The sequence below is a fragment of the Carcharodon carcharias genome, chromosome 25, assembly GCF_017639515.1.
Source record: "Carcharodon carcharias isolate sCarCar2 chromosome 25, sCarCar2.pri, whole genome shotgun sequence".
Classification (NCBI taxonomy): Eukaryota; Metazoa; Chordata; class Chondrichthyes; order Lamniformes; family Lamnidae; genus Carcharodon; species Carcharodon carcharias.
In genome coordinates, this window is record NC_054491.1 from 26,470,152 (window position 1) to 26,484,598 (window position 14,447).

The 14,447-nt window shown below is 42.4% G+C and overlaps 1 protein-coding gene across 5 annotated transcripts in view; it reads left to right on the plus strand.

The window, feature by feature from the left end:
* The window catches only part of pou2f3 (POU class 2 homeobox 3), a 30,335-nt gene that overhangs the window by 8,620 nt on the left and 7,268 nt on the right, over window positions 1-14,447 (plus strand). For 3 of the 5 annotated variants that reach the window (XM_041174582.1, XM_041174580.1, XM_041174581.1), the window contains exons 3-9: window positions 3,784-3,818; window positions 8,429-8,536; window positions 8,975-9,080; window positions 9,524-9,615; window positions 10,032-10,226; window positions 12,664-12,805; window positions 13,328-13,473. In XM_041174582.1, coding sequence (XP_041030516.1) covers window positions 3,784-3,818; window positions 8,429-8,536; window positions 8,975-9,080; window positions 9,524-9,615; window positions 10,032-10,226; window positions 12,664-12,805; window positions 13,328-13,473 — 824 coding nt within the window. Of the gene's footprint in view, window positions 1-3,783; window positions 3,819-6,177; window positions 6,297-8,428; window positions 8,537-8,974; window positions 9,081-9,523; window positions 9,616-10,031; window positions 10,227-12,663; window positions 12,806-13,327; window positions 13,474-14,447 lie in introns of those variants that run through there. The other 2 variants (XM_041174584.1, XM_041174583.1) reach the window with 2 other exon arrangements.

Sequence of the window (14,447 nt, forward strand, 5' to 3'; positions counted from 1 at the left end):
CAGACTGGGCTTGTTTCCACTGGAGCTTAGAGTGAGGGGTGATTTGATTGAAGTATATAAGATCCTGAATGGCCTTGACAAGGTGGAAGTGGAAAGGATGTTTCCTCTTGTGGGTGAGTCCAGAACTAGGGGGCAGTGTTTTAAAATTAGGGGTCACCCTTTTAGGACAGAGATGAGAAGTTTTTTTTTCTCTGATGGTTGTGTAACTTGAAATCTCTGCTTCAGGTGGTGGAAGTGGGGTCATTGAATATTTTAAAGGCAGAGGTAGATAGATTCTTGTTAGGCAAGGGAATCAAAGGTTATCAGGGGTAGTTGGGAATGTGGAATTCAGCCATTGAATGGTGGAGCAGGCTCCAGGGGCTGTATAGTCTACTCCTGTTCCTATTTCTTATGTGTGATTTTGTGGAAGATAGCTGGAGAAAGGGGACAATACAGCACAGAAGGAGATTGGGCTCATGTTTGTGTGGACTCTTTGCAAGAATAATTTAGTAGTCTCCACTCGCCCACCTTTTTTCCCTCTAGTCCTACAATTTTTTTTTTTTTTTCAGATAATCCAGTTTCCCTTTTTGAAAGCTACAATTGAACCTGCAGCTTGTCCAGCCCCCCACCCAACCACAATCAGGCAGTGCATTCCAGATCCTAACCACATGCCATTCAAAAAGGATTTTCTTTATATTGCTTTTGGTTCTTTTGCCATTCACCCCATATTTCTTGACCCTCTTTGACCCTTCTACCAACAAGGAACAGTTTCTGCCTGACGATTCTGTTCAGATCCCTCATGTTTTTGAATGCAATTATCAAATCTTCCTTCAACCTTCTTTAAGGAGAACAGTCCCAACTTCTCCGATCTATCCACGTAACTGAAGTCCCTGATCCCAGGAACTATTCTTGTGAAACTTTTCTGCACTCTCTCCAATGCCTTTGCATCCTTCCAAAAGTGTGGTGCTTGGAGTTGAGGCCAAACTAGTGTTTTATAAAGGGTCGTTGGGGGGGGGGGGGGGGGGTCATCATTTCCTTGCTTTTGTATTCTATGACTCTATTTTTAAAGAGACATCTTATAAAAGATCTCTATGCCTCATTAACTGCTTTTTCAACCTGCTGTGCAACTTCAATGATTTCATACACCCCTGGATCACTCTTGTCATACATCACTTTTGAAATTGTAGCTCTTAGGAAGAATGTGGAGAGGCAATATATACTATCAAAATGAATCACCACAATTTTCTCTGCATTAAATTCATTTGCCACTTGTCTGCCCATTCCACCAACCTGTCATGTTCTCATGCAGTCTATCACTCTCTTCCTCACAGTTCACAATATTTCCAAGTTTCGTCATCTGCAAATTTTGAAATGATGCCCTGTCCACCCAAGTCTAGGTCATTAATATAGATAAAGAAAAGCAGTTGCCCTAATGCTGATCCCTTGGGAACTCCACTATATAACTTCTTCCAGTCTGCTGAACAACTGTTCACCACTACTGTCACTCAGGCAAAATATTGTATCTATGCTGCCACTATCCCTTTTATTACATAGGCTTTATTTTTCCTGACAAGCTTGTTATGTGGCACAATACCAAACACATCATGGAAATCCAAGCACACCAAATCAACCTTATTACCCTCATCGAAAAAACTTAGTCAGGTTAGTTAAAAACAATTTGTCCTGAACCAAAGCAGAAAATGCTGGAAAAACTCAGCAGGTCTGGCAGCTTCTGTGGAGAGAGAAACAGAACTAATGTTTCAAGAGCTTTGAAGAAGAGTCATAGAGACTCAAAATGTTAACTCTGTTTCTCTCTCCACAGATGCTGTCAGACCTGCTGAGTTTTCCAGCATTTTCTGTTTTTATTTCTGATTTCCAGCATCCGCAGTATTTTGTTCTTGTCCTGAACAAATCCGTGCTCGATTCTCTTAATTAGTCCACCTGGTCCAAGTGACTATTAATAAGGATTATCGTTTCTAAAAGCTTTCCCACCATTGAGGTTTTACTGACTGGCCTATAGCTGCGCCCTTTTTGAACAAGGGTGTATGATTTCCCATTCTCCAGTATTCTGGTACCACTCCTGTTTCTAGGGAGAATTGGAAGATTATGGTCATTTGCTTCTGCAATTTTCACCCTTACTTCTCTGTGTCCTGACATTGAGTCTGCTCTGGTCCTGATGGCTTAACAACTTTTGAGTACAGCCAGCCTTTCTATACCTCCTTTATCAATTTTTAGCCCAACCAGTGTCTCAGGTACTTCCTCTTTCACTTTTGGCTGCATCTTCCTTGGTAAAGGCAGATGCAAAGCACTCATTTACTACCTCTTCCATGTATTAAATCCCTTTTTAGGTCTCTAATTGACCTCACCCCTTTTTGCCACCCTTCCACTATTTATATGCCTATAAGGTTGCTTTTGGATTCCCTTTTATGTTAGCTGCCAATCTCTTCTCATGCTTTCTCTTTGCTTTTCATTACTTTTTTTTCATTTTCCCCTCTGAATTTTGCATTTTCAACCTGGGTTTTGCTTGTTTTATCAATCTGACATCTGTCATATGCACCTTTTTTCTGCTTCATCTAACTCTCTACCTCTTGTATCCCAGGGAGCTCTGTCTTTGTTTGTCCTACTGCTCCTTTTTGAGAATATACCTTGACTAGGTACAATCTAGTCATTAGAGGCAGCCCATTGTTTTATTGCAGTTTTGCATGCCAATCTTTGATTCCAATTTATCTGGGCCAGGTCTGTTCTTGCCCCACTGAAATTAGCCCTCCCCCAGTTAATTACTTTTACTCTGGATTATTCCTTGTTCTTTCTGAACTAGTTTAAACCTTATGCTATGATCATTGTTTGTAAATGTTCCCTTCTGATATTTGATCCACTTGACTCCACCTCATTTCCCTGAGAACCTGATCCAGGAAAGATTCCTTCCTCATTTGGCTGGAAACACATTAATCTAGAACATTCTCCTGACCTTAGAAACGCTTCTACCTCTCTGTCCTTCATTACCCAGTCTATATTTGGGTAGCCAAAATCCATTATAACAACTCTCTTTGAGCATCTCTGTAATTTAAAAAAAAAAATTGTTCCTCTGTTTTTCCCACTAGTGGCCTATAGAATACACCCATCACTGTAATGGCTCCTCTCTTTCTTTCTTCTTGGCTCCAAGCACGTAGTTTCATCTTGACCCCCCTAGCACATCCTCTCTCTCTCTTCAGCACTGTAAGTTCTTAATCAAGACAGACACCCCTCCTCCCTTCTTTCCTGAACACCTTGCATCCAGGGATACTTAGTACCTAGTCCTACCCATTGTTGAACCAGGGCTCCATTTATCACCATATCCTATTTCCATTTGGACATCTGTACTCCATGAGCTCACATACATGCACCAACCTAATTTAGACCTTATTGCATTCCCTTTTACTGACCCCACCAAATGTATTACTATTTCTCACTCCAGTACTGTCAGTCAGTCCCAGGCCTTTGTGCGCCTTTTTTCCTTTCTAACATTTATATCCTGGTTCCCATTCCCCCTCCAAATTATAATCTCAACCCTCCTCAACAGCAACAATTGTTTGGGGTGAATACTGACTTATTGACTTGATGTTGAGAGCAGGTATCAACTTTGGCTATCCAAAAGGATAACTTGCCTTTGACTCCTAATATGTAAGGGGTGAATGTGGTATAATGTCCTGTGGTTTAAGATGCTGCTAAACTCCCTCTGCTTCCCTACCCACACATCAGCTTGTGCTCTGGCACAGTAAGCGGTGCTGCTCTGGGCTTTCATCATGTTTTATTTTTTTCTATCAGGTATTGAACGAAACAGCCTGGATTTCACTCGACAGGTGAGTGTTGGATATGCAGGTGTGAGACTGATAATGTACCGCACTCTTGACACATTTTGTTGTTTTATTCGACTTGGTTATTGAATCTTTTCCTTACTAAGTACCAAACACTGCGATATTAAAAGTAAAACTAAATATCATTCATAAAAGCAAAATACTGTAGATGCTGGGGATCTGAAACAAAAACAAGTTCTGAAAAAACTCAGGACTGGCAGCATCTGTGGAGAGAGAAACAGTTAAAATTTCGAGTCCAATAAGACCCTTCGGATATCATTCATGTTGGGTTTAGGGTTCGACATTATGGTTTTTAAAATTCATTTGAGGTATTGACATCACTGGCTCAGCCAGCATTTGTTGCCCATCTGTAATTGCCCTCGAAGGTGATGGTGAGCTGCCTTCTGGAACCACTGCAGTCTATGTGGTGTAGGTACACCCACAGTGCTGTTAGGGAGGGAGTTCCAGGATTTTGACCCAGCGACAGTGAAGGAATGGCGATATATTTCCAAATCAGGATGGTGAGTGACTTGGAGGGGAACTTGCAGGTGGCAATGTTCCAATGTATCTGCTGCCCTTGGGGTTTAGTCATTGGAGTTATGGTTAAGGTTAGCAGTGAGATTTGAGTTGGTTAGAGATGGGGCTAGAGTTTGGTCAGGTTAGAAGTTGAAGCAATGTTTGAGGTTAATTAAGTTGGGATTTAGGTTCTGGATGAGTTTTGATTGGAATGTTCTAGTAGTTGGAGATTGTTCCAGTTAAGGGAATAGGATTCTGGTAGGATAGATGGGTCAGACAGGCAGGAAGCTAACCCATGTGTCTATCATCCCTTCTATCACTTAGTTCTATTTGATAACATTTAAATTCCTTATCTGAGATTTTAATCAAATTTTAGCTGTTCAGAGTGGGAGTTTTAAATATTTTTTGTATTTAATCCCGGGATGGCTATGCTGGCTGGGCATTTATTGCCCATCCCTCATTGCCGTAGTTGTACCATGCTGGGGTTAGTCTACAAACAGCGGCCAGCAAGGTTAGAGGTACCAGAGCCAAGGCTACAGACTTGGTCAGCAATCAAAGTTGGGACCATTCCATAAACTCTGCTGGGATATGAGAGATGGATCCTGTGATTGTGCCAGAGGCTTCTGAAGGGTTAGCATAGAGTGAAATCCATAATCCAAACTTCCTGCAATCCTCTGCTGAGTCTTAACCCCACATCTTCACGTGACATTCACTGCATCTCACCAGGTCACATTCTCTGTCACTGAAACCCTTACTCAGGCTGCTTCATCTCCAGATTCGACTCCAACACTAGTTGCTGTCCTCCTGTCCACCATCCTCCACAAAATCCAAAACTTTGCTACATTTATTGTGTCCCAAACTAAATCCAGCCCTTTACTGGCTTCAAGTCTCCCAGCTCTACATATTAGTGCACATGCACTAATCTTTGCAAATCTCCTATTGGCACCACATCTCCTGGCAAATGCTGTATTCCTCTAACTCTGGACTTTGGCACAGTGTAGAAGTAGCTTTACTCTGTATCTAACCCTGTGCTGTACCTGTCCTGGGAGTGTTTGATAGGGACAGTGTAGAGAGAGCTTTACTCTGTTTCTAACCCCGTGTTGTACCTACCCTGGGACTGTTTGATGGGGACAGTGTAGAGGGAGCTTTACTCTGTATCTAACCCTGTGCTGTACCTGTCCTGGGAGTGTTTGATAGGGACAGTGTAGAGAGAGCTTTACTCTGTTTCTAACCCCGTGTTGTACCTACCCTGGGACTGTTTGATGGGGACAGTGTAGAGGGAGCTTTACTCTGTATCTAACCCTGTGCTGTAACTGTCCTGGGAGTGTTTGGAACAGTGCAGATTATAGATGAAATCTTTGATTTTTTGCAGCGATGGTGTCCAGGGTAACTAAAAAGCTAACATGATGAATGACCCAAGGGTGGGCACAACAGGTACCTGTCAATTAAATTTTGCCTGAAGAATCGGTGCCTTCAGGAAATAGGGATGAGTAATAGATTCTGTATGATGCCTCATGCTGTGCTCAGTTCATTCAGATAATCCTAGTTGGAACCAAAGTGACATTTGAAATGTTTAGTTAGCTGAAGCCCCTCTGAAGCTGAGGGAAGGACTGCCTTTCTGCATTTGGGATTTTCAGTCTGTATTAGTTGTTTTTGCCTGTATTCTGGGATCACTAGTTGAGCTTATTTCTGTGGTGGATCTTGAGGCTGTGGTTAGGCTCAGGAAATGGGCACCTGGAGCAACTGTAATTTGCATACAGAGATAAGGTGGGGCCCAAATCTACCCAGTCTAACCAGTTTGTTTCCGGACCTATGACTGCACATCCAGTGACATTTAACACACTCAGTGCATGCATTTAGTTTCAGGCTGAAAAACCTGGGTCTGAAACTAGTATCTTGCATTTAAAGGCAATTACAAAGGTATGAAGACAGAATTGGCTAAAGTGTACTGGGAAAATATCTTAAAAGGTAAGATGGCCAATGAGCTGTGGCAGATATTTTATATTTCTCAAAAGATATTCCAATGAGAAAGCCAGTCCCTACAAGAAAGATGAACCATCTGTAGCTAGCTAAGGATAGTAATCTGACAAAGAGAAGATATGCAATGTTGTGAAGATTAGTGGTAATCCAGAAGATTGGGATTTTTTTGGAAACCAGCAAAGGATGACTAAAAAAAGATTTAGAATAAACTAGCAAGAAATATAAAAAGATACGGTAGCTTCTACAGTTATATAAAAAGAGAGTAGCTAAAGTAAATTGGTTACTTGGATGAGATGGGAAACTAATACAGGGATATAAAGAAATAGCAGAGGCGCTGAACAACTTATTTTGCATCTGTTTTCACATTAAAAGACACTAAAAGCATCCCAATAACAGTAGAAAATCAGGGGCTGGGGGCGGGGTTTGCGGAGGAAAGGGGAGTGAGGAAAAACTATTACTAGGAAAGGGACTATGGGGTGATGAGTCCCCTAGTTGGACCTGATGACCTGCATCCTAAGGTCTTAAAAGAAGTAGCTGCAAAGATAGTGGATACATTGATTGTAAATCTCTCTAGATTCCAGGCAGGGCCCAGTAGATTGAAAAGCTGGAAATGTAACATCTCTATTCAACAAAGGAGGGACTGGTCTAATGTCTGTCATTGCAGAAAACGGTGGAGTCCATTAGTAAGGACATTTAGAAAATCATAAGCAGACAGAGTCAACATAGTTTTATGAAAGAGAAATCAAGTTTAACAAGTGTTTGAGGATGGTGGATAAAGGGGAACCAGTGGATGTACTGTATTTGGATTTCCTAAAGGCATTTGATAAGGTGCCACATAAAAGATTAATGCAAAGGATAAGAGCTCATGGTGTTGGTGGTTGTAGACTAACATGGAGGAGTGAACTGGCTAACTAACAGGAATCAAAATTGGGATAAATGGGGCACTTTTAGGTTGGCACCTGTAACTAGCGGAATTCCACGGATCAGAGCAGGGACCTCAACAATTTACAATCTATATAAATGACTTGGATGAAGGGACCAATTGTATTGTAGCCAGATTTGCTGCTGATACAAGAGGTGGGAAAGCAAGTTTGTGAGATGGACTTGAGTCTGAAAAAAGGATATAGATGGGTTAAGTGGGCAAAAAAATGGCAGATGGGAATATAATGTGGGAAAATGTGATATTACTCACTTGGTAGAAAAGCAGAATATTTAAATGGATCTGGGTATCTTTGCACATGAAAAAAAAGTTGGCACACAGGTACAGTAAATAATCAGGAAAGTAGGTAGAATGATGGTGTTTATTGCAAAGGAGTGGGAGTATAAAAGTAGGGAAATCTTGTTAGAATTGTGCAGAGCATTGGTGAAGTTCCTCCTAGAGCAGTGTACAGTTTTGGTCTCCTTAGTTAAGGGGGGATATATTTGCATTGGAAGTAGTTCAGAGATGTTTCACTAGGTTGATTCCTGATATGAAGATGTTGTCTTATGAGGAAAGATTAAGCACTTTAGGCCTATACTCACTGAAGTTTAGAAGAATGAGAGATGATCTTATTGGAACTTGAGGGAATCTTAGGATATCTAGAACTAGGGGGCATGGTTTCAGAACAAGGTTGCCCATTTAAGGAGATAAGGATTTTCTGAGGGTTATGATCCTTTGGACTTCTCTACCCCAATGCTGTGGGGGTCTGTGTATTGAATTTATTCAACCCTGAGTTGGGCAGATTTTTGAACTACAGGGAAGGCAGGAAAGTGAAGTTGAAGCTCAGATCAGATCAGCCATGACTTTATTGAATGGTGGAGCAGGCTTGGCGGTCCCTGTGCCCTACTCCTCTCTCTTATGTTCATACTGAGTCCCAATGAAGGCTCTGACTTCTGACCCCTTCATTGATCTGCATATTGGGCAGCAGGGGCAGGGGTGTCCCGTGCCTCTTGAATGCATCACCTTGTTTGGTTCAGAACCATTCTGACAGGGAAGGACAAAGCTGCAGTGGAGATACCAGATGGTTAGTCTCCATGACCCTGGGCAAGAGGAGGGTGGGTTCTTGCAGTCTGGAGCAACACAGTCATTTTGTGTGAATTTTTTGTTGGATGTCTGACAACAGTTATCTTCCATCTTCTAGATCAAAACGGAGGACCGGAGTGATTCTCCTGCTCCGGTATCAGCAGAAACCGTTCCCCTTCGGCCCTGTGAGGCCTCTTCTATTGTGTCGGGGAGCCAGATGTCAGTGGTGAGTACTTGCACAGGTCACAATGACCCCCGTTGCAAGATGGTCCGTCCAATGGGACATTTCTTGCTGAGAGTGACCAAGACTCCTCTCGGCTCACTCATTGGCTCAGGGAGGGGTGAGCTACAGTCAGGACTGTTTCTCTGCTAAACACTTCTTGCAGGCAATGTGTGGATGCTGGGATTATTCAGTGTGAAGTTTTTGCAGGGTGGGGAGGGGGAAGAGAGGGAATTGGATTGCACTTGAATCACTGACCATCTTCCCCACAAAGGGAAACTTTCCTTTAAAATTGAGATCTTTCACCACCAGTGAGCTTTGTGCACACGTGTAAGATAAACCTGAGTGTTTTAAAATGGGGTGAGGTGGTGGTTGGGGGGGGTGGGGGGTTGCTGACACGGAACTGGGGCATCTGAGGTTATCCAATACCTTGTTTATGTTCAGGACCTGCAGCCACTTCACACCCTGCAGCAGCTTGTGGTGGTACCCGGACATCACTTGCAAACCGCAGCAACATTCCTGCTCCCTCAGACGCAACAAAGCCAGCAAGGTAAGGTCTATTGCTTCTGTTCGGTTACTGATAGACTGCAATTGTAGCCCCAAATTGTAATGGGAAGGGGCTATAAGTACATTAGAAATAGGCCCTATTACTTCTCCAACACTTGGTTTTCCGCTCACTTGAATAGGAATGAGATGGGAACTGTGGGAATCTGCTGGGATCATCAGTATCAGCTCCCTGTTGCATCATGGGATCCTCTACCAGCACCAGGATCAACTGGAACAGTGCTTCTACAAGAGGGAGCCACTGTTTGCTATCTTCCCCATCTCTCTCTCTCTCTCTCTCTCTCTCTCTCTCGAGGATGTTCACAACAGGTTTTTGTCATGGATTTCATTGCTTCTGTGATTTGAATTTGGTTTTTAATGTTTTTGTCTCCCTATGGATTATTTTGTGCATTGCTGTTATTGGTTTGTAATATGTAAATATCTTCTCAGGTTTGCTACAATCTCCAAATCTGCTCCCATTATCCCAGCAGTCACAAAGCAGCCTCCTGCCATCTCAACCTGGCATGGGGGTCACTCCACAGGTTAGTGAGCCTTGCAATCTGTTCCATTATATCTTATCCCAAAGCAGCTTCACTCTTGAGTTGAGGGGCAGTTTTCAGATTCCACTTAAACTCCTGTAGCTCAGCTGGTAAAGACTCTCTGTGGGGACCATGTAGCATAGGCTGGAAGGTTAAGATGCAAATAGTCATTGACCATCAAAGAATGTTGCAAATGGGACCAATGCCAGACTCAGACCTTTGTGGTATCAGTCTGTCCAAATGGAATTGGGATTTTAACCATTAGAACTATATTGATTATTGTGAAAGCTGTTTCCAGATCAAACAGCTTTCTTGCTAAAAATCCTGCTTGTTGAGAAGAATTTAAGTTTCTCTGGATGACTCAGTTTCCATAATTTTGCTGCTCTAATCAATGAATTTAATTTATTTTGACTTCACAGGCAGTCATTCGCCCAAGTCTCATGGGCTCAGCCCTGGAGTCTCATTTGGAAACTCTTCCTCCACTCCAGATCCCAAAACACATTGCCCCAAAGCACATCACACCTGTTCAGGCAGATGAACCCAGCGACCTAGAAGAGCTCGAACAGTTTGCAAAAACGTTCAAGCAAAGGCGGATCAAACTGGGGTTCACACAGGTAAAAGGACGGGGTCTGGGGATACAGTGCAATGAAGGAAGCTTGTATTTGTGTATAACCAGGATCCTATATCTTCTGACGATTGGGAGATGGGGGAATGCTGGCGTCTCTGCGGATGTTTGTGCTCTGAGGATTGCTGTGCCCTTATCAAGGCCTGTCTAAGCCAAGCTGACCATGTGCTACTGCCTAACAGAAGGGTAAACTGCACCTACACTGACTAGCTCCAGCACCTTTCCCATTCATTCTACAGCTAATAACTAAATCTTTGGTAAGTGTTGGAACAGATTTAACAGCTCAAAACTGGGCACCATGAGGCACTGTGTGGGCCATCAGTAGCAATAAAACTGCATTCATCCACAATCTGTAACCTCATGACCTAGCACATATCTTACCCTACTGTTACCATCAAGCTGGGAGATCAACCCTGGTTCAAAGAGCATATGGGGAAAATGAGGTGCCAACTTGGTGAAGCTACAACAGAGGACTACACGCCAGTGTACAGGCCCAATTTACTCAGCTTCTCACCATAGGACAGCCCTCTCATCTCAGGAACAAATTGAATATTTTAGTGTTCTGACTCCACTGTGAGTATATCCTTCCTTTTAAATATGGAGACCAAAACTGCAACAGAACTCCCGGTGTCATCTCATCAAAGCCCTGTACAATTGTAGCAAATCTTCTGCCCCTTTCAATAAAGGCCAACATATCATCTGCCTTCCTAACTGTATGCTGTACCTGCATATTAACCTGGGTGTACTTGTGACAAAGTCATCCAAGTCTCTCTCAACCTGAACATTTACAAGTTTTGCTTTATAAGGGCCTGGAACATTTGATTTTCGATTCCAACTACCAAAGTGAATTGCTTCACAAATTATATTCCACCTAATTGCCTATTTATTTAATCTATCTATATTTCTCTTTGTAGTCTCTCTTTGTGGTCCTCCTTACAGCTTCTATTCCCACCTAGCATTATCATTAACAAATTTGGATACCAATCTTGATGTCTTTGTCTAACCAGAAGAGGAGGTTCCACAAACATGCCACTGTCTCCCCAGTGGGTATAGTGGTAAGGTCACTGAACTAGTAATCCAGAGATCCAGGCTAATGCTCTGGGGACATGGGTTCAAATCCCACCATGGCAGCTGGTGGAATTTAAATTCAGTTGATTAAAAGATCTGGAATTGAAAGCTGTGGAAAGAAAGAGTTGCTGATTTGGTTTATGACCCTTCAGATGCTGTATCTGTGCATTTTCTGATTTTATTGTATTTATAACTTGATTTGACTTGAATTTTTCTGAGGAGGTAAGGGTGGGTTGATGGAGGGAATGAGATTGATGTGGTGTACATGTATTTCCAACAGGGGTTTGTTAAAGTGTCACTTAGCAGGCTTGTCAGCAAAGTTAAAGCTCATGGAATAAAAGGGACAGTGGCGCAGCATGGATACAAAATTGCCTGAGTGTCAGGTAACAGTGGTGAATGTTTCTCAATGGATTAGAGGACAGTATGTAATAGGGTTCCCCAGGGATCAAGTGAGAAGTGATGCATTTTATGAAGTACAAGAGCAGGTGAAGCTGGGGGTATAGGTGCACAAATTGTTGAAAATGGCAGAACTGGTTGAAAGCCATAGGATACAAAAGCAAGCTGAATATGGTAAACCTTTATAAAGCCACCAATATGGCCTCAACAGGAGTATTATCAGAGCACCAGATTTTTGGAAGGATGTGAAAGCATTAGAGAGTGCCGAAGAGAGATTGGTTCCAAGGATGAGACACTTAAATTACATGGATAGCCCTGTGAAGCTTGGAGAAAGTTGACAGGAGATTTGATAGACGTGCTCAAAATCCTGATGTGTGGACAGGCTAGATAGAGAGAAATTGGGTGGTAAGTTCAAGAACCAGAGGATACTGATTTTCAAGGTGTTTGGCAAAAGAACCAAAGATGACATTAGGAAAAGCGTTTTTACATAGTGTGCTTAGGATCTGGAATAGACTGCCTGAGTCTGGTGGAGGCAGGGTCAATTATGGCCTTCAAAAAGGGAACTAATAATTAACTGAAGAGAAGAAAATTGCAGGGAAATGGTGTGGGAGTGGTACTAGCTGAGTTGCTTTTGCAGAGATCTCACACAGGATTAATGGGCTGAATAGCCTCCTCCTGTGCAGTTATTATTCTATAATTCTAGGTTAGAATAATTCCCCAAATGCACAGTTCTGTTGGGTGAAATCACGTAGTCAGGAGTTCCCCACCAGCTTGGATCTAGACTAGACGATAACCCAGGAGCTCCCTTCTACAATACAGCCAGGTGGAACGGACAATAATATTACAGTGCGAGCATTTGGTCTCTGTTACAACCTACTCATTTCATTTCAGGGTGAAAAATGACAATGTAGACAAGTGAGTAATGGTCTGTGTGTCCCTAAAATCCCTTTGATTCTTCACAGGGTGATGTGGGATTAGCAATGGGCAAACTGTATGGAAACGATTTTAGTCAAACGACAATCTCCCGGTTCGAGGCTTTGAACCTGAGCTTCAAGAACATGTGTAAACTCAAACCGCTGTTGGAGAAGTGGCTGAGTGATGCAGGTATGCCCTCACAACCCCCAGCACTCTGCTGCAGGGGTAACAATGGGCCATCAAAGCAAACCCCTCCTGCACCCTAACTTTCCTATTGTGGCAGGTCTGAAATATCTGTCTACTTTTTTCATTTTTGGTTGAGCTTCAAAATGTACTTGTAAACATTTTTATCTGTCCCCCTGTTGTTTTATTTTCTTCCCCCATCCTCCCTGTTTTTTCTCCCCTCTCATATTTAATATTTGCCTTTTTAACTCTTTTTCCCTAATAAAGTTTTCCTGATCTTTTGACAATTTACCCCTTTTATACTGGGTCCTCTCTTGCATCCTTTCTAGGGCTGGGATTTGATTGGTGGTGGGTTGATCAAATTTGGCAGGAATATGTCTAACATATACTCAAAATTGCACACACCTGATGTGATGACGAAGTGAGCTGCTTCCAATTGTGGGTCAATGTATATGTTCCCTCTAATACATGTGCATGTACTCTCTCTCATGCTTAGATACATATTTAAATGGCTTTTTTTTTTGGTAGAAAATGTCCCCTCTGATTCCACACTGAACAGCCTGACATCTCTCCCTCCACAACTGACTGGGTTGGAAGGTCTCGGCCGCAAAAGGAAGAAGCGAACGAGCATTGAGACCAATATTCGGGTAACCCTGGAGAAGCGTTTCCATGAGGTGAGCAGGTCAAGGGTGTTATCTCTGATCAGATCAGCGCTCAGATTGGAGTGAATGGGTTCCTCAATTGCCTGATACAATTTGGCCAACTAATATCTGGGCCCTGGGCATTTTTTTCCACTTTCTCCCTCCTCTGGCTCTTATCTGCACTTCCATTATTGCTAATATAAAAGCAAAATGCTGGAAATACTCAGGTCTGGCAGCATCTGTGGAAAGAAAATGTTTCCTCACAAAAGCTGCCAGACCTGAGTGTTTCCAGCATTTTGTTTTTATTTCAGAATTCCAGTATCCACAATATTTTGCTTTTATTTCAGCCTTCAATTATTATGTTTGTCATCTTTTCTCCAAAAGGTGTTTTCCCCTCATCTTCTTCTTTTAATATTTATCCTTTCCACCTTTCTATAGATAGGAGTTTCCCTGATCTTTGACCGCTAACCCTTTTATACTGGGACCAATCCTGCACCCCTTTTTAGGGCTGGGATTTGGTTGGTGGTGGATTGATCAGATTTGGCAGGAATATATCAATTTAATGCTGCTCCAGGAGAGTACAAAAATCCAGTTCAGGACTGAGGGAGTGCTGCACAGATATTAAGCCAATATCTTTGAGATATTAAGCCAAACAAGGTCCTGCTTTCATACTCAGGTAGATGTAACAGATCCCATGGCACTAATTCAGAGAAAAGCAGGGGCATTACCCTGGTGTTGCGGCCAATTTTTATCCCTCAATCAACATTATAAGAAATGATTGTGGTCATTTATCACGTTGCATTTTGTAGAAATTTGCTTTGCACAAATTGGCCGCCACATCCTCATTACAACAACAACCACACTCCAAAATCACTTCATTGGCTATAAAGCACTTTGAGACACCCAGTGGTTGTTGCAAGTAAGTCTTTTCTCAGTCTCAAGTCTGTTCTGCTATTCACGGATGATACAGTGGGAAAGTGGAGTTGATGTGAAAGTTTAGCCATGAT